A 24,496-nucleotide genomic window follows, 5' to 3' on the forward strand; every position below is an offset into this window, starting at 1 on the left:
GAGGAGAGAGTTCCAGTCATGATCAGCATGGAGTTCAGTCACGGACGGAGAAGTTGACACTAGAGCCATGTGTGAGCTTCTAGGGCTACTGTAAAAACACCACCAACGGAGAGAACCACTTTGGCGATTCTGGAGGCCGGAAGTGCAAAATTAAGCTGCCAGCAGGGCTGGTCCTTCTGGAATGTCTGAAGGAGAGTCTGTCCCCAGCCTCGCTCCTGGTTTCCAGTGGTTGTTGGCAGTTAATTGAGAGACATCACTTCAGCATCACAGGGGCCCATCTAACCCTGTCATCCTCCTCCATGTGTGTGTGTTTGTGACACAGTCTCTATACTGACCTTCTTATCAGGATACCAGCCTGGGGACTTAGGGTCCACCTTAATCTAGCTCAACCTCATTTAACTTCTTTACATCTGCCAAGACCCTATTTCTAAATAAAGTCTTATTCACATGGGACACCCAAAGTGCTCAGTCTCATAATTTTTTTCTTTTTATCATAGAAAACAGTTGTAGATGCTAGGCACTACAGAAAGGAATGTGACATTATTTGGAAATAGTGGAGATAGGGGGTTAAGTTTTCCATACCCGAGTTATGACTTCAGCATAGCTTTTGGGGAGGGGCTTCCCTGGTGGCTCAGACAGTAAAGAGTCTGCCTGCAATGCAGGAGACCTCAGTTCCATCCCTGGGTCGGGAAGATCCCCCCTAGAGAAGGGAATAGCAACCCACTCCAGTATTCTTGCCTGGAGAATTCCATGGACAAAGGAGCCTGACAGGCTACCGTCCATGGGGTCACAAAGAGTCAGGCATAACTGAGCGATTAACACTACCTTTTTGGGAGACATGCTTAACTCACAACAAGAAGGGCTCTGCAAACTACAGCCCACCCACTCCTTTTGATTGCTGTTATTTGTAAATAAGGTTTATGGGGACACAGCCACACCCACCAGTTTACACATCCCTGAGGGAGCCCTGCCCCTTCAAAGGCAGAGATGGGTCTTTGGTTCCACAAAGAGACCAAGGCCTAAAACACTTATCACCTGGTCCTTCCAGGAGAAGGTTGGTGACTCCTGAGCTAGAGATCAACTGGTAAAGCACTGATCATGATCTGCCTTGGGGGTGAAACTAAGGGGTGAAAACTTGACCCCCAAAACTCTGGGAGATGCAGTCCAGTCTTGATAGGAAGTATGCAAAATGAGACGGAGATATGGCAAGAAGGAAGTGGAGTGGGCAAGGGGTTTGCAGGCCCTGACAGACTGCTGGGTGATTAGAGGAGGAGAGAAGGAGGGGACAGACAGCAGACGGCAGAGAATGAAATGAGGGCTCTGTGATTTCAACAGAGTCACTGTTTTAGGTTATGACAAGATGAAAGAAGGTGCTGGGGTGAAATTGAAGAGGAGTCGTTGGAGCCTGGGGGAGAGGCCATGGGATTGGAAGGCCAGGAGGCCACATGAGCACCCCCATGGTTCTTAGAAATGCTGGCAACAGGGATGGTCAGAGGAACATGAGTCAAGGGTGTGTTGTCCTCAAAAGGACCAGAGCAGAGTATTTTCTTTCCAAGTGACCAGTGTCCACAATTCAACTGCAGCAACCCCCGTGCACAGACCGTGTGATTAACATGGAGTGTGCTGTTCCACCCTTGTAGCAACTTCACAAAGGTATGTGCACAGACTCCAAACGAAGGCTGTGATCGCTTTTCCATAGCTTATGAATTATGAAGTTGGATTCCCATCACAAATGCTGTCAGAGTTTTTTGGTTTCAAAACCAATTAAAATGATGAATAGCTGTGAAAGGAACCACAAGCACATTTAATCTTTCTCCAGAACGGGTGGGGATCCGTCCTTTTTTGGTGTGTGTCACATTTCACATCAACTGAGAATATAAACCTGGCCTCATTCAAAGGTAAGATTCAAACAACATCTTCATGAAAGGGAACAGATCCGCTTGGCCTTTTTCTCAGCCATAAACACTGAGATACTTGCAACGTGCCACGTCGCCCTTTCTGCTTATCTTCCAAGGTCACGGCGCTCTCTTTCCATCTCCTTCTCTTAGCAAGGTTATCCTAAAAAGAATCACCAAAGCAGAGATTAGCTGTTTTGAAGCAAAAAGAGACAAGCAAGAAGGTTGCTGACAAGCTTTTGAGTTTGATTTATTGTGGATTTGAAGCTGTGTAACAATGCAGAGTTCTTGCATCCCCACGCCTCATCTCTCTACCATTTCATGTGTCTGAGGTCTTAATGCTCCCACTCAGCTCCAAGGGCATTGGGACAAACAAAGTGCTAAGTCTCATAATTTTTTTCCTTTACTTTTCATCATGAGAAAGAGCTGTTGGTGCCATGTACTACAGAAAGGAGAGGATGAGTCTGAGTCAGAAGACTTAACTTTTAATACTAACTCAACCACTCTAGCTGAAAACCTTGAGCAAATTACATGACCTCACTGAGACTCAGTTTTCTCAACTGTTGCGAGGCAACAACTAGGTCCTACTGTACAGCTCAGGGAACCATATTCAATACCATGATAAATCATAATGGAAAAGAATATGAAAGAGAATATATATATGTATAACTGAGTCACTCTGCTGTATAGCAGAAATTAACACAACATTGTAAATCCACCATTCTTCAACAAAAATTTATCAAAAAAGAAATAAACTTCCCAAATGGCGCTAGAGGTAAAGAATCTGCTTGCCAGTGCAGCAGATGCAAGAGACATGGGTTTGATCTCTGGATCAGGAAGATCTTCTGGAGGAAGGCATGACCACACACTCCAGTGTTTTTGCCTGGAGAATCCCATGGACAGAGGAGCTTGGTGGGTTACAGTCCCCAGGGTCTCAAAGAGTCAGACACGACTGAGCACACACACACACACACACACCCGAGGCTCAACTGAGTTCAATTTGTGTTGAATTATGCACTCCTTAATTTATACGTAAAACTGACGTGTGATGTGTAATAGCAGCAGACGCCTATGTGATATAGTCATTATTCACAGAGCTATGCTTCTGACAGAAGGAAAAACATTGTGTAAGTGTGTTTAAGACAAAGTCTCCAATAAATAATATTTGGACAGAACAACTCCTTCGAAGAGGTGACTCAGCTATCAGTGAACTCATCTCTGCTATTTTTAGGGCTGGAAAAGCAGAGGCTGGTGGTGCTGAAGCTGTGTAACCAGTCGCACAGGGTGGCTTCTCGAAAGTGGTGGCCTTGACCTCGGTGGCCTTTCACAGGGGAAGTGGAGCGGCAGCCATGAGCATCTGGGCAGCTCCGTAGAGCCCGGTCTGAGGAGGAGAGGGAGACACAGATTGCCTTGTACCTCACCCCCACAACAGTGCTGAGTTAGACCCCGGCGGCTACGTTATCTCCCAATTTCCTTTCCAAAACCGTGCCTCTGTCTGACTTTTAGGGTGGCTGTCACACGCCCTCGACAGCACACTCAGTCTTTGTGGAACTGAGCAAATGGGTTTGAATCGCCTTTAGCCAGACGCTGCCAGCCCTTCAACCTCCTACCCGGGAAGGTGGTGAGAGCAGGTGTGGGTGCTAAGTCGCTTCAGTCGTGTCCAACTCTATTCGACCCCATGGACTGTAGCCCGCCAGGCTCCTCTGTCCGTGGGATTTCCCAGGCAAGAATACTGGAGTGGGTTGCCATGCCCTCCTCCAGGGGATCTTCCCCATCCAGGGATCAAAGCCTTGGCTCTTAGGTCTCCTACATTGGCAGGCAGCTTCTTTACCACTAGTTTCCCACCTGGGAAGCCATGAGAACAGCTACTTGAGCCCAACTGTTGGCTGCCCCTTTCTGTCCCAGAACCTAACCTTATCCTCTTAGGATATCATTACTGTTAAATTCAGCTGCCTTTCTCAAACCCATCAAAGAAAACCATCTTTTCATTACACCTGAAATTAGCCATTGCTTCTGCGGCTGCCTCTCCTGAAGTGTAAAGTCTCCCAGCATGGTCCAGAGCTGCTTTATCCACCTCGCTCAAGGTCACCTTCATCACTCTGGGGCACAGAGACCTCCGCAGTAAAGGCCATGGGGGAACCCTGCCGGGCTGGCCTGCAGCTGGGAGGACTGGCCAGTGCTAGGGCCCTTGCCTGAGTGAAACCAGTTAGGAGCTCAGATGAGCTTCGAGCTGCATCCAAGCACAGATTCGGACTGTGAGGCCAAGCAAAGACCGAGCACAGACTCTCTGCACCCCTGTGGTTATCTACGTGTGCCCTCTTTTTTACTAAATCCAAATTAGATCTTACAACACTGTTCATGTTAGCTTGTTTATACCATGTGTTAGAATCCAGGAAACACATATCATTTCTTTTCAGAAACAGAGGCAGGGCATAGAGATAAGCATGCATTGTGATATAAACACATTTTTTAAAGTTTTTAACTCCTATTTGCTGTTCAGGCAGCTTAGCATTTAGTTTGTCTATAATTGGGTATGGTTTTTAAGTTTTGACAGGAACTGCATTTTAAGCAGCAGGAGGCAAAAATAATTCAAAGGTTAATATTCATCAAAATTTATCTAACAGCAGGAGACCCTTCACTCTGAACTCATTCTTTCTTGCAAAATCAACCACCCCCCTCAAGAGCTCTCACCTATCAGAAGCACAGAGAATCCAAATATATGATGCATCCCAGCCACACACTTTATCTTGCTTCTTTTGTTTTCTTTGGTTCATCAGGTCCTTCCTTCAGAACCAAAGGAATCCATAGCAATAACTCTGTTCTTAGAACTGATCTTCTCCATTGGAAGAACTTCAGTCTAGATGCCAAGAAGCTTCTGATGCTCCCAAATCCTACCCTTCAATCTCTGCTATTAGGGACTGAGACCTGTAACATTTTCCAATGTCCATTCTCTTTTGTTAAAGCAAATTATATTGGGAAGGGCCATGTACTATACTTATCCATACTGAAGTCTGAATGGCTTATCAAACTCAGTTTCTTTCTGTTGTAGAATTTAGGCAGAAGAGGGAAGAAGGAAAGCAGGAGAAGATTCTAACAAGGAAATTATGGATATATTTATTAAGGGGGATGAATGGGCCAAAGGCCAACATGTCCCTATGCAAGTATTTTATAAACAAAAGAATCAAGGTGCACACATGAATTCCCCGAAGATCCTGCTAAAATGCAGATTCAGATTGTGCCAGTCTGGGGTACAGCCTGAGACCCTGCGATTCTAACATCTTCTCTGATGATATCAGTACTTCTGGTCCACAGACGGCACTTTACGCAGCAGGAAGGCAGGAACTAGAATGGTGAACAAGGTGTCAGCTCAGTGGTTCTGCATCTTGGCTTAACAGAATCACCTGACGAGTTTTAACATTTTTTTTTAACTACTGGTGCCCAAGCCCCACCCAACAACAATTAAATAAAAATCTAGGGATCACTCAAGTATTTATATTCCTGAAGGCTCCCCAAGCTATTCTGTTGAGCAGCCTGAGTTGAGAACCACTGTTAGCTGATAAGTTCACTGGACCCTCAGTTCATGGGGGCTAAAGGCAAGATACCCCAGTCAAGGGCATCTTCCTCCCTCATGGGAGCTTGCTATCACACAATGCCTGGCAAGCGGTTCAGTCAGTTCAGTTCAGTTCATTTCACTCAGTCATGTCTGACACTTTGTGACCCCAGGGACTGCAGCACACCAGGCCTCCCTGTCCATCACCAACTCCCGGAGTTGACTCAAAGTCATGTCCATTGAGTCAGTGATGCCATCCAAACATCTCATCCTCTGTCGTCCCCTTCTCCTCCCACCTTCAATCTTTCCCAGCATCAGGGCCTTTTCAAAAGGGTCAGTTCTTCACATCAGGTGGCCAAAGTATTGGAGTATCAGCTTTAGCTTCAGCCCTTCCAATGAATCTTCAGGACTGATCTTTAGGATGGACTGGTTGGATCTCCTTGCAGTCTAAGGGATTCTCAAGAGTCTTCTCCAACACCACAATTCAAAAGCATCAATTCTTTGGTGCTCAGCTTTTTTTATAGTCCAACTCTCACATCCATACATGACCACTGGAAAAACCATAGCCTTGACTAGATGGACCTTTGTTGGCAAAGTAATGTCTCTGCTTTTTAGTATGCTGTCTAGGTTGGTCATAACTTTCCTTCCAAAGAGTAAGCGTCTTTTAATTTCATGGCTGCAGTCACCATCTGCAGTGATTTTGAAGCCCCAAAAAATAAAGTCTGACACTGTGTCCACTATTTCTCCATCTATTTGCCATGAAGTGATGGGACCGGATGCCATGATCTTCATTTTCTGAATGTTGAGCTTTAAGCCAACTTTTTCACTCTCCTTTTTCATTTTCATCAAGAAGCTCTTTACTTCTTCTTCACTTTCTGCCATAAGGGTGATGGCATCTGCATATCTGAGGTTATTGATATTTCTCCCAGCAATCTTGATTCTAGTTTGTGCTTCATCCAGCCCAGCATTTCTCATGATGTACTTTGCATATAAGTTAAATAAGCAGGGTGACAATATAAATAAGCAGGGTGGCAAGCAGTTGGTACTCAGTAAACATAAGTATGTTCCATGAAAAAATAAATGACTAACTGAATGCATGAATGACTTAAGACCTTTGAAGGCCAACAGTCTACAAAATGTCAAGGATTGAATTCTCGTTGAAATGACAATTGACAAGGCTAAAATTTAAAGACAGGAAGTTTTTTCCATGGTTCCTTCAAATACCCTAAGCAGATACTCAATTGATCGGCCACTCCTAGGGATGATTCTGCTGACAACTGGAGAAGTCCAAGCCATAAATATCACCTTTGCTTTATTCCAGTGTTTCCTAACCATCCACCAGTCATAACACACTCACAATTTTTTGCTCTCAGTGCTATTATTTACCTAGCTTTCTTCCTTAAATTGACTCACTTTTTTCACAAATGGATGTATTTTAAAGGGAAACTATAAATCGCTGTTTCAAATATATAGAAAAACAACCAATATCCCTCCACATAAATAGAAGTATCTGTCAAAATAAATACAGTGAAAGCAACTCAAGAAGGATGTTGCTGCCTGCCAACGCTTGCCTCTGTCAGATAAGAAGACGGATTAACCAGGAATAGGATGATATTAAAGACAAGGGCGCTCTTTATGGAGACTTGTCACTGGCGTGGTAAGAGGGATCGAAGGAGTGTTTTGCAAGAAGTCACAGTCAAATTCTGCAATGCCATGTTAGCAAAGCCACCATGCACAAGCATCTCAAAGAATACCGGTCTCGGCCAATGATATTCAAGTTGAGCCCAGGAATCCAAGGGCCACCAACTAGTGCTGAAGAGGCTCTGGGAGATAAAAGGAAGCATTTCCAAGATTTCAGTTTCTGGGGAATCCAGTCATCAATGTGATTTGTCTGTACATAGGGTGATGTTTGTTTTCCTACTTCTAAGAGGAACAATATAATCAACAGAGAAATTCAAAACAGGTTGGACCTTGCTGACAAAATCAGGGGAATTAGCTTTCTCTTTGAAGGCATATTTGTTGGCTTAAGGCCTTGGAAAAGAAAAATTCACTAAATAAAACCATGCTGTTATCAAATGAATGGATCAGACAATGTAGCTCTCTAGTGAGGGGTGTCCCAGGGTGGGGGTTAAATTGTTATGTTCATACACTTGGATTTGGACAGCTTGGCCCATTGACATTTTAGGGAATAAACCCACTAAATGACTCATTTTTATCTGCGGGTTGTTTTTCTTTTAAACAACACGTGGAGAATGCGACATTATGATTCTAATGCAGAGGCAAGACAGAGAAGTTAGCAGGGAGGCCTCTGGGACCAGGCTGCCTGGTCTAAGTCCCTGCTCTGCGCCCTTTCCACCTGTGTGGCCTCAGGTGAAATACTCAACCCCTCCGTGCCTCATGCAGTCTCCTTGCTCAGAGGATGTGAGTGATAACAAGGGTACCATCACGTGAGGACATCACAGGAAGAGTAAAGAATCTGAGAGTCCTTTGCACAAAACAAGCACTCAACACGTGTTACCTTTTTCTTATTACCTTCGTATTGTTATTATTATGCTCCAAAATACACAGAACAATAGGTTATGCAATGAAATCTCTTCCACCCCTGTGCCTCCCTCTAGACACAAAACAGAATAAAAAAGCTTTTATCTATGTTTATTTATGCATTTATTATCAAGTATGTTTTTCCTCTTCTGTGCTCACGGGGGCTCACCACACACTCTTTTCTCCACTTAACATATCATGGGAAGGAACGATACCTTGCAATCATTTTCCTGGTTCTTTGCTGGAACTGCAGTTTTGATTGTGTGGCTGCACCGTCACTGATGTAGGTCATCCCTCAAGTGGGACAGAAGCCATTTCTGGTTTTCACTTTTACAGTCATGCTGCCATGAACACACTTAAAAATTCGAATCTTTCATACACATATAAGTATACCATTAGGGTATATACATCCAGGGCTTTCCTGATAGCTCAGTTGGTAAAGAATCTGCCTGCAATGTGGGAGACCCCAGTTTGATTTCTCTGTTGGGAAGATCCGCTGGAGAAAGGATAGGCCACCCACTCCAGTATTCTGGCCTGGAGAGTTCCATGGACTGTACAGTCCATGGGGTCACAAAGAGTTGGACACTACTGAGCAACTTTCACTTCACTTCACTTCATACCGTTAGGATAGATTCTTTTTTTAATTAATTAATTAATTTTAATTGGAGGCTAGTTACTTTACAATATTGTAATGGTTTTTGCCATACATTGACCTGAATCAGCCATGGGTGTACATGTGTCCCCCATCCTGAACCCCCCCCCACAACCCTCCCCATCCCATCCCTCAGGGTCGTCCCAGTACACTGGCCCTGAGTGCCCTGTATCATGCATCGAACCTGGACTGGTGATCTGTTTCACATATGGTCATATACATGTTTCAGTGCTATTCTCTCAAACCATCCCACCCTCGCCTTCTCCCACAGAGTCCAAAAATCTGTTCTTTATCTCATGTCTCTTTCACTGTCTCACATATAGGGGCATCTTTCTAAATTAGGATAGATTCTTACAGGTGGGATTCCTGGATCAAAAAGTCTGTGCATCTTTTATTCTGATAGACATTGCCAATTTCTCTTCAAAAAGATTACACCCATTTGCATACCACCGATCAAGGTAGACAGTGTGTCTTTCTTCTCATATTCAGGAGTATTTTAAATGCATAAGATAAAATCCATAGGATAATCAAGGAAAAGCAATTATACTGAGACAGTTTTCAAAAGATTTAAAATACACTTTTGTGACGTGGTAATGTGTATCCTTCTTTATATATACACTATATTAAAAAAAAAAATCTAGTGCCAGATAGGAGTGAGTAGAAAAGATATTTCAGCAAATCTACAACAGTTATAACCTGGTAGGAAAGTACATATTAGTGACAAACTCGCAGGTCCTACTAGTAATATTGTGACTCACAGTCTACACCCACAATTGAAGGAAAGACTAATTTTGAGTTGGCAGCTGGTGAAAAAAAAGATGTAAATTTTTTCCAAACAAGTGTTGGACCCTGGGCAGAGTCAGCTCTTGGAGATTTATTCCAATGAGTGGCAGCTTCTCCTCTCCTTCTTCTCCTCAGGTCAGCCCCAGGAATTCTTGCTTTTAGGGAGCTATTAAAATTCATGTGTGGAAACTAGCCTCAATCTAGCCTGGGACAGGCTTCATAGACCTTCTAAAGCATTGAGAGGAGAGAAAGAAGGCATGAGCAGGCAGAGACACTGCTAAAGGACCATCCAGAGGTGCTGCCTTGAGTGTGTCTTAGAGATAGTAACAGACCCACTTCTGCTGTCAGTATATCTGCTTCCCTACCCTACAGAGTTTTGGAGCATGTTAAATAAAGTAAGAGAACGTAAAGTCCTTTGAAAAATTTAAAGGCACTCTATGAACTTAGGGTGGGGAAGGCAATGGCACCCCACTCCAGTACTCTTGCCTGGAAAATCCCATGGACAGAGGAGCCTGGTAGGCTGCAGTCCATGGGGTCACTAAGAGTCGGACACAGCTGAGCGACTTCACTTTCACTTTTCACTTTCATACATTGGAGAAGGACATGTCAACCCACTCCAGTGTTCTTGCCTGGAGAATCCCAGGGGCGGGGGAGCCTAGTAGACTGCCGTCTGTGGGGTTGCACAGAGTCGGACACAACTGAAGCTACTTAGCAGCAGCAGCAGCATGAACTTAGGGTGCTATGTTAGCCATTAGGAATTAATATTATGATTATCTCTTCTTATCTTTAGTGCAGGCTTCCCTTGTAGCTCAGCTGGTAAAGAATATGCCTGCAATGCAGAAGACTGCAATTCGATTTCTGGGTCAGGAAGATCCCCTGGAGAAAGGATAGGATATCCATTCCACCATTCTTGGGCTTTCCTGGTGGCTCAGATGGTAAAGAATCCTCCTGCGATGCAGGAGACCTGGGTTTGATCTCTGGGTTGCGAAGATTCCCTGGAGAAGGGCATGGCAACCGCCTCCAATATTCTTGCCTGGAGAATCCCCATGGACAGAGGGGATGACTAGACTGAACTGAACAGCTTAGACTGAACAACTAAGCACAGCACAGCATATTTTGTGGCCAGAACCTCCCTTACATCTGCCAATAGGAGTAACATTAGAGGGACTTCCCTGGTGATTCAGTGGTTAAGACTCCACACTCCTGACACAGGGGGCCCATGTTCGAGCCCTGGTCGAGGAGCTAGGTCTTGCATGAACTAAGACACACCACAGCCAAATAAATAAATAATTAAAAAAAATTTTTAAAGAGTGACATTAGGACCAAAGGATGGAACTGCACAGCTTTGGAAACTAAAAAGCACAATGGTTCAGACATGGCTTGGACCTACATTCCTCTTACCTGGAGCATAGTCCATGCCATGCTAATTCGCTTCAGTTGTGTCCAGCTCTTTGCGATCCCATGGACTGTGGCCCACCAGGCTCCTCTTTCCATGGGATTCTCCAGGCAAGAATACTGGAGTGAGTTGCCATCTCCTACTCCAGCGCATAGTCCAGTGAATAGGTTAACATGCTGCTGAAATCTCCTGGTGATAGTAGGAAGTGTCCAATCCACAGAGAACATTCTGTCACTGGAAAAACACATGACTCTGGAAATCTTTGGAGTATAGAAGAAAGATTTCCAACAATTTTCTGACTATTCACCTTTTAAAAAAAATTTTTTGAGTGCTAGAGAAATGTTAAATTTCATTAAGTTTTACTGCTAGACTTAAGATATACATAAATCTCTTTAATGTTGGTTTCAGTCAAAAGTGAGCTGAACATGATCGTTAAACCAGTGCATGTGGGAGAATGAATTGAGGAAAATTCAAATATGCACCGTTGGAAAATTTCCAACGTGACCACATCAGATGTAAGAAGGCGCGGAGCAAAATTCTCCAGACTCTAGTGGCCTGGGCACTTTTCTGCTCAATTTCCATACAGATGAGCTTTGTTCTAGGACGATAAGGTTGCAGTTTGGGAGTCTATCTGGGAAGCTTGCTCCTGTCTCATTAGTCCCTAAGCACAGAGCAATTTCAGCTGATACTGTTACCAGCTTCTAGCTGGGTTATGTGGTTAAATGCCTTGAGAGAAAAGAGCAAGCCAGAATAAAGGGACAAATGCAACCTACGCTCTTGTTCTGAGTGCCTATTGCTGCGAAATTACACTGGCAACTAATCATATGCCATGATGTACCATTAGCACAAACTCTCACTGCGTGAGATATTATTTGAGTCTGGAATTACCTGACATCTCACAGGGACACATTGTATCCCTGGTACAATTCCTCTGCGGTCTTGGCTTATACATGACTGTAACTAGACAGATGTATTTCTTGCTGTGGCTCAAACACATACTAGTCCTTACCTGCGTTCTTGTGAAATTGAAAAAAAAAAGCTCCCCCTACCGGTGGGTGAGTTGCAAAACAGCACCTCCTTCTGGGGAACTTTGACTCTAGGGACCTTTGCCCGCAAGGTGATGTCTCTGCTTTTTAATACACTGTCTGGGTATGTCTTAGCTTTCCTTCCAAGGAGCAAGTATCTTTTAATTTCATAGCCGAAATCACTGTCCACAGTGATTTTGGAGCCCAAGAAAATGAAATCTGTCACTGCTTCCACTTTTCTCCCTTCTATTTGCCATAAAGTGATGGGACCTGACGCCATGATCTTAATTTTTTGAATGCTGAGTTTTAAGCCAGCTTTTTCACTCTCTGCTTTCACCTTCATCAGCAGGCTCTTTAGTTCCTCTTCGCTTTCTGCCATTAGAAGAGTGTCATCTGCATATGTGAGTGTATTGATATTTCTCCCAGCAATCTTGGTTCCAGCTTGTGATTCATCCAGCCCAGCATTTTGCACGATGTACTCTGCATAGAAGTTAAGTAAGCAGGGTGACAATATACAGCCTTGTCATACTTCTTTCCCTATTTGGAACCATTCCATTGTTCCAGATCCTGTTCTAACTATAGCTTCTTGATCCCCAGATAGATTTCTCAGGAGACAAGTAAGGTCGTCTGGTCCCATCTCTTAATTCTTCAGTTTATTGTGATCCACAAAGTCAAAGCCTTTAGCATAATCAATTAAGCAGAAGTAGATATTTTTCTGGAAATCTCTTGCTTTCTCCATGATCCATCAAATGTTGGCAGTTTGATCCCTGGTTCCTCTGCCTCTTCGAAACCCAGTTTGTACATCTGGAAGTTCTCAGTTCACGTACAAGCTAGGGCTTGAAGGATTTTGAGCACAACCTTGCTAGCATGTGAAATGAGTGCAATTGTATAGTCATTGGAACATTCTTTGGCACTGCCCTTGTTTAGGATTGGAATGAAAATTGACCTTTTCCGGTTCTGTGGCCACTGCTGAGTTTTGCAAATTTGCTGGCATGTTAAGTGTAGCACTTTAACAGCATCATCTTTTAGAATTTTAACTACTCACCTAGAATCCCATCACCTCCACTAGCTTTGCTCATAGTGATGCTTCCTAAGGCCCACTTGAATTCACACTCCAAGATGCCGAGCTCTAGGTGAGTGATCACACCATCATGGTTATCCAGGTCATTAAGACCTTTTTTGTACGGTTCTTCTGTGTATTCATGCCACTTCTTCTTAATCTCTTGTGCTTCTGTTAGGTCCTTACCATTTCTGTCCTTTATTGTGCCCATCTTTGCATGAAATGTTCCCTTGTTATCTCCAATTTTCCTGAAGAGATCTCTAGTCTTTCCCATTCTATTGTTTTCCTCTATTTCTTTGCGTTGTTCATTTTAAAAGGCCTTCTTATCTCTCCTTGTTGTTTTCTGGAACTCTGCATTCATTTGGGTCTATCTTTCCCTCTCTCCCTTGCCTTTTGCTTCTCTTCTTTTCTTGGCCATTTGTAAGGCCTCCTCGGACAACACCTTGCCTTGCATTTCTTTTTCTTGGGGCTGGTTTTGGTCAACATCTCCTGCACAATTTATGAACCTCTGTCCATAGTTCTTCAGGCACATTATCTATCAGATCTCATCCCTTGAATCTACTATTCACCTCTACTGTATAATCATAAGGGATTTGATTTAGGTCATACCTGAATGGCCTAGTGGTTTTCTCTACTTTCTTCAGTTTAAGCCTGAATTTTGCAATAAGCAGCTGATGATCTGAGCCACAGTCAGCTCCAGGTCTTGTTTTTGCTGACTGTATAGAGCCTATCTTTGGCTGCAAATAACATAACCAATCTGATTTCGGTATTAACCATATGGTGATGTCCATGTGTAGAGTCATGTCTTGAGGTGTTGGAAAAGCACGTTTGCTATGGCCAGGATGTTCTCTTGACAAAACTCTGTTATCCTTTGCCATATTTCATTTTGTACTCCAAGGCCAAACTTGCCTGTTCTTCTGAGTATCTCTCAACTTCCTATTTTTTTATCCCAATTTCCTATGATGAAAGGACTCTTTTTTTTTAGGATATTATTTTTATGTTAGTTCTAAAAGATGTCGTAGGCTTTCATGGTCAGCTTGGTCAGCTTCAGCTTCTTTGGCATCAGTGGTTGGGGCATAGACCCAGAATACTGTGATGTTGAGATGGTTTGCCTTGGAAATGAATCAAAATCATTCTGTCGTTTTTGAGGTTGCATCCAAGGACTGCATTTTGAACTCTTGTTGACTATAAGAGTTAGTCCATTTCTTCTATAAGATTCTTGTCTGCATAGTAGATGTAATGGTCATCTGAATTAAATTTACCCATTCCCATCCATTTTAGTTCACTGACTCCTAGGATGTCAGTGTTCAATCTTGCCATCTCCTGCTTGACCACATCCAATTTATCTTGATTCATGGACCTAACAATCCAAGTTCTATACAACATTGTTCTTTACAGCATTGGACTTTACTTTCATTGCCAGACACATCCACAACTGGGCATCATTTCCTCTTCAGCCAAGCTGCTTCATTCTTTCTTGAGCTATTAGTAATTTCTCTCCACTCTTCACCAGTAGCATATTGGACACCTTCCAACCTGGGGGCTCATCTTCCAGTGTCATACCTTTTTGCCTTTTCATACTGTTCATGAGGTTCTCCTGGCAAGAATACTGGAGTGGATTGCCATTTCCTCCTCCAGTGGACCACAATTTGTCAGAATGGTCCTATGTCCATCTGTCTTGGGTGGCCCTGCACAGCATGGTTCATAGCTTCATTGAATTACACAAGCCCCTTCTCCATGACAAGACTGTGATCCATGCAGGCAAATTCTTTCTGTAAAAGATAGTAAATATTTTAAGATTTGTAGGCTTCTGTCACAACTACTTAAATCTGCTGTTACAGTGTGAAAACAGCCATATGCAACCCATAAGCAAATGAACATAATTATGTTCCAATAAAACTTTATTTAGAAGAACAAGTGGTGGGCTGAATGTGGCTCAGGAGTCATATTTTGTGACTTTTGACATAGATGTTAAAAGAAGGTAAAGCAGATGATAAAAGCAGAAGTGTGAGGTCATCCATAGGGTGCTTCCTGGCTCATATCTCTTCCTTCCTCCCTTTTACCCTCATAGCAATAAACAGTTACCATTTTGTCATTTGCATTTTAAAGATGAGGAAAATTTCAGTTTCCAGAAACTATGAATATTGCCAAGACCAAATAGCCAAACTATGAATATTGCCAAGATCAAAACCAGATCTGTCTGATTTAATGCCTCTTTTCCTTCCCCTACTCCAAGCTGACACCTGCAGACACATCCACTTGTACAACCCAACAAGGAAAATCCAATGGTCCCAGAGCAGGTAGAGTCCAGATTGGGAGGTCAAGGTGGCCGTGCCAGAACTGAGTTCAGTCTCAAAGGTCTCAGAAGCTTCTCTGAAAACGTTAAAGCAATTCAGACATGGTTGCTACCAGGCCCACCACCAGCTTCCACGGTGAGACCAGCCCAAGCATCAGACATGCCTTTAACGGCAGTACCTCAGATATAATGGGGTCAGAAGATTTTGTGAAAATGTGTAAGTCCTTTGTCCTTACTAAGCCAAGAGGGCAGGCAAACCAATCTTATGCGAAATGCACAAGGTAACAGGCAAACCCGTAATTATTACATTTCTTTTCAGAGAGCTAATCTAATATTTTTTGTGCTCCAAACTCACTGCAGATGGTGACTGCAACCATGAAAATTAAAAGACACTTGCTCCTTGGAAAAAAAGCTATGACAAACCTAGACAACATATTAAAAAGCAGAAACATTACTTTACTTACAAAGGTCCATATAGTGAAAGCTGTGATTTTTCCGGTAATCATGTATAGATTTGAAAGTTGGACCATAAAGAAGGCTGAGTGCCAGATAGTTGATGCTTTTGAATTATGGTGTTGAAGACTCTTAAGAGTCCCTGCCTTGGACTGCAAGGAGGTCAAACCAGTCAATCCTAAAGGAAATCAGTCCTGAATATTCATTGGAAGGACTGATGCTGAAGCTGAAACTCCAATACTTTGGCCACCTGATGTGAAGAACTGACTGACTCATTGGGAAAGACCCTGGTGCTGGAAAAAGATAGAAGGTAGGAGAAGGGGACAGCAGAGGACGAGATAGTTGAATGGCATCATCAACTCGATGGACATGAGTTTGAGCAAGCTCCAGGAGATGGTGAAGGGCAGGGAAGCCTGGTGTGCTGCATGCAGTCCATGGGGTCACAAAGAGTCAGACATGACTGAGTGACTGAACAACAATCTATTATTGGGGCTATTCAGGTGGTGCTAGTGGTAAAGAAGCCACCTGCCAATGCAGGAGATGTAAGAGGTGAGGGTTAGATCCCTGGGTTGGGAAGATCCCATAGAGTAGGAAATGGCAACCCACTCCAGTATCTTGCCTGGAAAATTCCCTTGGACAGAGGAGCTTGGTGGGCTACAGTCCATTGGATCGTGAAAGGTCAGACATAACGAGCATCTGAACAATCTAGCTTTGCTTTCTGACTATGCATTCAAGTATTCAGAAACTAAGACTTAGATAACTAATTACTGGATGTATTTTTTTCCCTGCACTCAACTCTTAAAGAATAAATGAGCCATTATCAGAAGTTTCTTTCAGAAATAACTTGCAGAGATGCCCTGAGGTCATTTTGGATTCAACCCAATCTTCCAACTTTCTCTACCATGTTACTCTTAATGGTGACTCTGAATCAGCCTGAGCCTGAATCATCAATGATTAAATTATGTTCACTAAACAGCTAGTATTTTCTAAAGGAAAATAGACTAATGTATTTTTGGACAATGTTACAGAATTCAAACCAAAACAAGCTTCTGGCTTAGCCTTGAATTCCCAAGTATTAAATCTACAGAGACTCTACTTCCTCCCAAACATCCATGTTAATGGATATTTTAGAAAATTCCAGTATAATCCAAGGCCAGTTTAATTTATTCCTGTACACAGACAACTTTATGGATGACAACATTGTAGTTCAGATCAATAAATGATTCAGTTTGGGCTATAAAATTATAAACAGAACACTTGCAAAAAGTTGCTCAGCCTTTCTTGCTATAAACCATTTGATTTTTAGCCAGAAAATACATGACCAAACAAAAACAACTGTTTGCCTTCCTTAATACGCAGTCTCAGCATAGACTATTACACAGGGAATTAGCATTAGTCATCAAATTAATTGTAAAGACAACAAATTAAAGTTCCTATATCTTTGTCCATTTCAACCTTCAGAGGTGAAGCTGACCTCAGATAATACATGGTCTTTCTTCTTGCTATAAAAGTGGTCTCAGAGTCTGTGGCTTCTCAGAATCAAACTCTGTTGTCAGAATTCTCCAGTTCCTCCCACTGCCCCAAACTCACCTCATGGCAAGCCATTTCCTCCAGAACCAAGACTTAGAGCCAAAGACCTCAGCCCAGACCTCGGGAGACAATTGTGAGTGAGAAACCTGGAGAAATGGGTCAGCTGCTTAGGCAGCAAACACAAAAGTGCAGAAAATCCTGACTGTAATTTTCCTCTAGTGGAAGTTAATTTCTATCCAACAAGCTACTCTACCGATGGTAGAAATTTGACATTGTCCTGCTCAAGTTGTGCCCCCACCCTCCTGCCTCCACCCTCAAGCTTCAAAGGACTAGCACAGAATCAAGAAGAGGGGGTGGGGTCCTAGAGCTCGTGTCTTATCACCTCTCCACCTTGGAACCATCAGCTGCAGCCCCACCCCCACGGGCCTCAGTCATCCCTTCTCGTATATTCTCTCTGAACCCTGGATCCTCACTGTCCTGACCTCTGGACTTCCTGGGGCAGCCTGTTCTCTCATCGTGTTCTCACTAATCTCAGCCTCCCAAGATTATTCCACTGCTTCCTGCTCTGCGCTGTGTATCACAGAGCACAGAGGGGGGCCACCCCAAGTCCCTCAACTAACACACCCCATAGAGCTGCTTCTGGTCCTCGGCTACTGTCCTAGAATGAGTCCCAGACCTCTCTGAGGTTCAACATTCCAATGCATCCCCTTTCCACTCCAGGAACCCAGCTCAGAAGAGAGAGGTAGCACTCAGGATCCCCTCTGAGGGCTTCAGGAGGGCTAGTCCATGAATTTTCCATTCAGCTCACCTTAGACTGGGGCCTTTTAATCTCTTTTACATAGGAAAAAACCAAGCTTAGCAAATAACTTCTTCCAAATCAACTGTTTAAAGTTTCAACCTTAGCTTTGAAACCCAAAAGATGAACTATTACCTTGTATTCCTCTTGATATTCCCACTCCACCAACCTTACCTAAGGATGCTCTTGTCTCAAAAATTCAGGGAAGTTTAGAGGTAACCAAACATACTTAGGGAAGAGAAAGAAGTTACTTTTAAGATAGTATCCCTTGAAAGAACTGACTCTAAATAGCTCAAGAAAAGTCAAGGAAAAAAAAAAAAAATACGCCAAATCTGAGAGGGTCTCCCAAAGATGGGATTATATTAACGGTGAATGCAGGTGATTTGGGTATTTGCCAATAATTATGGCCAGTGGAGACAGGACGTTATCCTCTCTAAAGCCAGGAACTGAGGGAAGACCTAGATTCTAGAACACAGATAGCCATGTTCAGTGTCCAATATACAATGACTGGTCCAAATTTTGAATGGAATGAGGAATTGTTTTTCAATGAATATGACGTTTCCTTTACACAAAAGAATAAATTCTAGACCTCTGTCATGTAATAGTCAACAATACAGTATTATATACTATCAAATATGTTCAGAGGATAGATTTCATGGTAAATGTTCTTACCAAAAAAAAGAACACAAGGATGTTTTTGGAGGTAATGGGTATGTTGAGTACCTAGGTTGTGGTGATGGTGTCGTGAGTATATACACATGTCCAAACTCAGCGAGATGTACACATTAAATGTACGGGATATTTTGTGTATCAGTTATACCTCAATAAAGCTAAAAACTTTTAAATGAAAAATTTTTAAACAAATTTCAAGGTGACTTCTGCCCCAAGCACATTTATTTTAATACATTAGTATTACAATTCAGGTCGTTCCAGCTACTGATGGCCCTTTGCCTTCCAACAAATGGAAACCCAGACTCATGGAACTGGTCAATTTGCTCTTAAAAACATCATGCAAACATCATGTAACACTATTACAAACTATAGTGTTTTGTCTCATAAAAGGGCACAACTCCTGAAAATGTCTCAGGGTGCCTTGGAATCAAGACATTTCCAAGCTGGAATCCGCACCTAACCCAGTGATTCCCAGCCAAGTGGATACTGTGAACCAGGAAACCATCTGGGATCTTGGTTGCAGACCTCAAAAACAAAGGAGGGAGGGTGGGATGAGAAGAGAGGAGCTTCATGGAACTCTGCATCCCTGGGCAACCTACAAGGCAGAGAGGAGGAAGGACAGGATTAGCCACCCGATGGTGGGGGACCATCTCCCATCATGGACCAAAATAAAAGACTGAGATGGAAAAAATTAAAACATGAAATCACTTAGAGACAAATAAAGTGAGTACATTATTGATTTCTGAGGAGCAAGACTCTTAGTGGGAAAAATGGAGGTGCTGGACTGCATAGAATTTAAACTCCTCATTGTAACCTGTAGGGTTAAGAGGACCCTTGTTTGCAACCCTGTATTTACTTGTTGGATTGATATCTGTCCCCCTAATCAGGCTGTAAATTACACGCGGGCAGGGATGTCACCACTGTATTCCCATCCTTGGAAAAGTCCTTGGTATACGAAAGTGAAAAGTGAAAGTGGCTCAGTCATGTCCAACTCTTTGCCACCCCATGGACTATCCATGGAATTCTCTAGGCCAGAACACTGGAGTGGGTAGTCATTCCCTTCTCCAGGGAATCTTCCCAACCCAGGGATCGAACCCAGGTCTCCTGCATTGCAGGTGGATTCTTTACCATGTGAGCCACCAGGGAAGCCCAAGAATACTGGAGTGGGTAGCCTATCCCTCCTCCAGTGGATCTTCCAGACCCAGGAATCAAACCGGGGTCTGCTGCCTTGCAGGTTACCAGCTGAGCTACCAGGGAACCCCTGGTATATATTAGACTCAATGATATTTGTTGAGTAAATAAATGAGGTTGATATTGTGGCCAGTGTTTGGGTCTTGGGTTTAACACTCGTAATTGTAAAGGAGACAAGCCTCTGTCAGCCCAAAGCTGGGAGCTGGGAATGAGTTCTACATAAAGCAAGAGGCTTCCTCACTTGTGACAAGAGAACTAGAACCTTCTGGCCATCAGTCCAGGGAAGCTTAATGTGAGTCTTGGCTCCAAGTGAGCCCCACTGACCCACAGTGGTCCCTCAACTTAAAATGGAGATGGTCCTGGGTAGCACAGAACCCAAATTTGCTAACACTTTGAGAACCTGGAACAGGATGGGGTGAGGGAGTTTGGAAAAGAGGATACCAGGAGAGGATGGAAACCTCCATGGACACACACCTGCTCTGTCGCCTCTTCAAGGGTTGGTCCAGAAAGCAGGTTGACATAGCCCTGGGTGAGGGACCGTCCACATGAGACAGTTGCGTCTCTTAGCATCTTCTCATGCCCGTGCTCTGGATTTATGACCTGGTGATGCACCTTGTGTTTTGCAGAACGCTGAGGCGAGCTACGACTTCAGCAGCAATGATCCCTATCCGTACCCTAGATACACAGACGACTGGTTTAACAGGTAAACTGGGCCTCTGGGGATGTCTGGGACATCAGGAGTGGGGTTTTAGTTCACTCTGTTCTGTGTTTTAAGGCTTGAATATTACCAGAAAAATAATCTCAGTGCCTCACTAAATTATACTGTGACTTTTCCCTTTATTGTGGCTATATTTTTTAAATTCTCGACTTTTTTTTTAATATGGCAACATTCTTCTAGAATTTTCTTTCAACCATATTGTTCAGTTGAATAGGAATTACTTGCCACCTTATTAACGATAAAATAGGAGTAATAAGAAATCCTTTCTGAACTCACCACAAGGTGAATGTAAACCTATGAGTTTCACTTATCTCTTGCAACTGTTGCAGAGAACATTTTTGCCCCTCAGGTCTGTGTCTATATGTTTTTGAAAAGTGTTTTCGCTGTAACCTTGTACAAGCTCATACTTTTGACAAAACAGTACATGTAATTGGCATAGGTTTGAAGTATTTTTCACTAAGGCATAATTAGTGTCAGGTATACAACATAACGGGGCTTCCCTGCTGGCTCAGTGGTAAAGAATCTGCCTGCAATGCAGGAAACCGGTGTTCTGTCCCTGAGTCGGGAAGCTCCCCTGGAGGAGGAAGTAGCAACTCACTCCAGTATTCTTGCCAGGACAATCTCACAGACAGAGGCGTGGCAGGCTACAGTCTGTGAGGTCGCAAAGAATCGGACACGCCTGAGTGCACATGCATACGACATAAGGATCCCATGTTTGTATATACTGCAAAATGATCACCACAATAAGTTCATTAACATCTTAGTCACATTAACACCCATAGTCACATAAAAAATTTTTTTTCTTGTGATGAAGATTTTCTGTCTTAGCAGTTTTCAAATACACAATACAGTATTGTTAATTTAGGTGTGATATACTGTTTGATATACTATTATGCAACACTACCCAATGGTAGTATGACTTTTCTTCAACCTATTTTTCTACTAAACATGAAAATATAGCCTCTTTCTTCTCCAAGTAAAATTCATGCCTAATTTCTCACATGTAAGAAATATCAAGAAATTGAGACAAGTGGTTTGTCAATCAATATCGATTAAGTTTGAAACCTAATACTTCCCCATTACTGATGTTTTTGAGTGAACTTGATAGAACATATGAACTTCAATTAGTGACTGAAGCTCACTTTAATCACTTCTACTTCTTTATTCACTTTACTCATCTCTTCTACTTCTCGTGACAAACTTATGGTAATTGAAATAAAGGCTGTCCTCCTCAGTTTAGTGATAAGGAAACAGGCTCGGAAAGACTGCCTGACTTGCCTGGTCAAACAACCAGTAAATATCAAAGCCAACACTGGAACCCAAGCTCTGTGTTTCTAAGTCCAAGTTGTACCATTATTTTATAAGCATCGTTTTTATTATAAAAGACAGAGTGTATTATAAAAGACCAAAGAATGGCCAGGGACAGGTCCTGAGTGGACCAGGTAGATCAGACTGTGTTCCTACAATTATTGAATTGACCAGAGACTGTCTGGGGCACAGACAAAGCACACAGGGCTTGGTCATTACCGAAAAGGCAGAAAAGAGTAAAGGGGAAAACACAATTCCAATCTGTAGCATTTTAAAAAGATCATTGCTAATATGCAAGACCATAGTCCCCACTCTCCATTAACCTTCAGTTCAGTTCAGTCGCTCAGTCGTGTCCGACTCTTTGTGACCCCATGAATCACAGCATGCCAGGCCTCCCTGTCCATCACCAGCTCCCAGAGTTCACCCAAACTCATGTCCATCAAGTCAGTGATGCTGTCCAGCCATCTCATCCTCTATCATCCCCTTCTCCTCCTGCCTCCAATCCCTCCCAGCATCAGAGTCTTTTCCAAAGAGTCAACTCTTCGCATGAGGTGGCCAAAGTACTGGAGTTTCAGCTTTAGCATCACTCCTTCCAATGAACACCCAGGATTGATCTCCTTACTTGCAGTTTAAAGTCATCATGCAGAATTTGTAAGTGTGTGTTTAGGATTGGTAAAAGTGAATGAGCTTGAAAGTGTTAGTCACTCAATCATGTCCGACTCTCTGTGACCCCGTAGACTATAGCCTGCCAGGCTCCTCAGTCCATGGGACTCTTTAGGCAAGAATACTGGAGTGAGTAGCCATGCCCTTCTCCAAGGGATCTTCCTGACCCAGGGATCAACAGGACCCAGGAATCGAAACCAGGTCTCCACATTGCAGGGAGATTCTTTACCATCTGAAATACTAAGGAAGATATATTAAAAAGGTTGGAGAACTTTTGATTTGAAGTGTCTCTTACTCCCTGTGACTTACAACCCTAGATCCTTGCTAATAAACCACTTTCAGACACAAGGATGTGAAGTCATCAAATCGAAGTCACTAAACCACGGACAAGACATTATTATAAATGGTGCCTGGAACCTTGCTCTGAGAAGGACCATGAGCGTGGGCCTGGTTTCTGCACTGTCAGTCACCAGCTGTCCACAAGCCATCAGAAAAGGCAGTAGCTATATAGGACAGGGAATTCTGCTCAATGTTATGTGGCAGCTTGGACAGGAGGGGAGTTTGAGGGTGAATGGATACATGTATGAGAGTGGCTGACTTGCTCTACTGTGCACCTGAAATTATCATAATGTTGTTAATGGGCCATGCTGCTGCTGCTACTAAGTCGCATCAGTCATGTCCAACTCTGTGCGACCCCACAGACGGCAGCCCGCCAGGCTCCCATCCCTGGGATTCTCCAGGCAAGAACACTGGAGTGGGTTGCCATTTCCTTCTCCAATGCATGAAAGTGAAAAGTGAAAGTGAAGTCGCTCAGTCGTGTCTGACTCTTAGCGACCCCATGGACTGCAGCCCACCAGGCTCCTCCATCCATGGGATTTTCCAGGCAAGAATACCGGACTGGGGTGCCACTGCCTTCTCCGGGGTTAATGGGCTATACTCCAGTATAAAATAAAAAGTTAAAAAAAAAAGAGCAGTAGCATTACATGTGCCAGCTAATTGCCTCCCCTTCTACAGCTGCTGCTGCTGCTGCTAAGTTGCTTCAGTCGTATCCGACTCTGTGCGACCCCATAGATGGCAGCCCAACAGGCTTCCCCGTCCCTGGGATTCTCCAGGCAAGAACACTGGAGTGGCGTGCCATTTCCTTCTCCAATGCATGAAAGTGAAAAGTGAAAATGAAGTCTCTCAGTTGTGTCTGACTGTTAGCGACCCCGTGGACTGCAGCCTACCAGGCTCCTCCGTCCATGGGACTTTCCAGGCATACCAGAGTGGGTTGCCATTGCTTTCTCCCACTCTGCAGCTAGGAGATACTAAATTCATCTCTGATGGATTGATCCAAGCACAAAAATATAAACAACAGAATGGTTCCCCCCCCCCACTCATTTTCTGAACCCGAACACAACCCCCCACAAGTAAGTCTTCCCTTGTAATGAGCTATAAGAATATTCTTTAAACAAAAACAAAAGCAAAGTGGAGGTGTCCTCTATCTTAAATAATTTCATTTGCAAACTTGTTCTTGAAAGTTCAATTTTAAATGGGCTAAAGTCCTCCAGGACTAATGAGTTCTTAGGGTAATGAAATTCTTCATTGCCAGCAGTGAAATCCCCAAGTGTCCAATTGCCTCAGACACAGTCATCATGAGTCAGGCAAGGATGATCCTTGCCTCCTAAGGCGCCAATGACTCAAGGCACAGTGGCCACTCTGACTGGTAAATGAGATTTTTCTCAATTATCAAGTGATTTTCAAAGATCCTCATCCATCATGGCTTGTTATTACAAAGCCTGGATGGCACCACAGATCAGATCATGGTCTTTGTTTACTGGTTTACAAAACCAATTTTGAAAAAATTAATTAAAAATAAACAAATAAAAACTACTATTGCAAGTGATTATGGGAGGAAGGCAGGTCAAAGTTCAGGCCCATAGCACTGGGAGGCTCTGTGGTCCAAACAGTAGGGTGCTGGAATCCTG

At 43.3% G+C, this 24,496-nt stretch overlaps 1 protein-coding gene across 2 annotated transcripts in view; it reads left to right on the top strand.

Annotated features, from left to right (window-relative positions):
- The window catches only part of PCSK2 (proprotein convertase subtilisin/kexin type 2), a 239,510-nt gene that overhangs the window by 166,169 nt on the left and 48,845 nt on the right, over positions 1-24,496 (top strand). For both annotated transcript variants that reach the window (XM_010860045.1, XM_010860046.1), the window contains one exon: positions 20,467-20,543. In XM_010860045.1, the coding sequence (XP_010858347.1) occupies positions 20,467-20,543 (77 nt within the window). The remainder of the gene's footprint in view (positions 1-20,466; positions 20,544-24,496) is intronic.

The sequence above is a fragment of the Bison bison genome, unplaced genomic scaffold (genome assembly GCF_000754665.1).
Source record: "Bison bison bison isolate TAMUID 2011002044 unplaced genomic scaffold, Bison_UMD1.0 scf7180017864461, whole genome shotgun sequence".
Classification (NCBI taxonomy): Eukaryota; Metazoa; Chordata; class Mammalia; order Artiodactyla; family Bovidae; genus Bison; species Bison bison.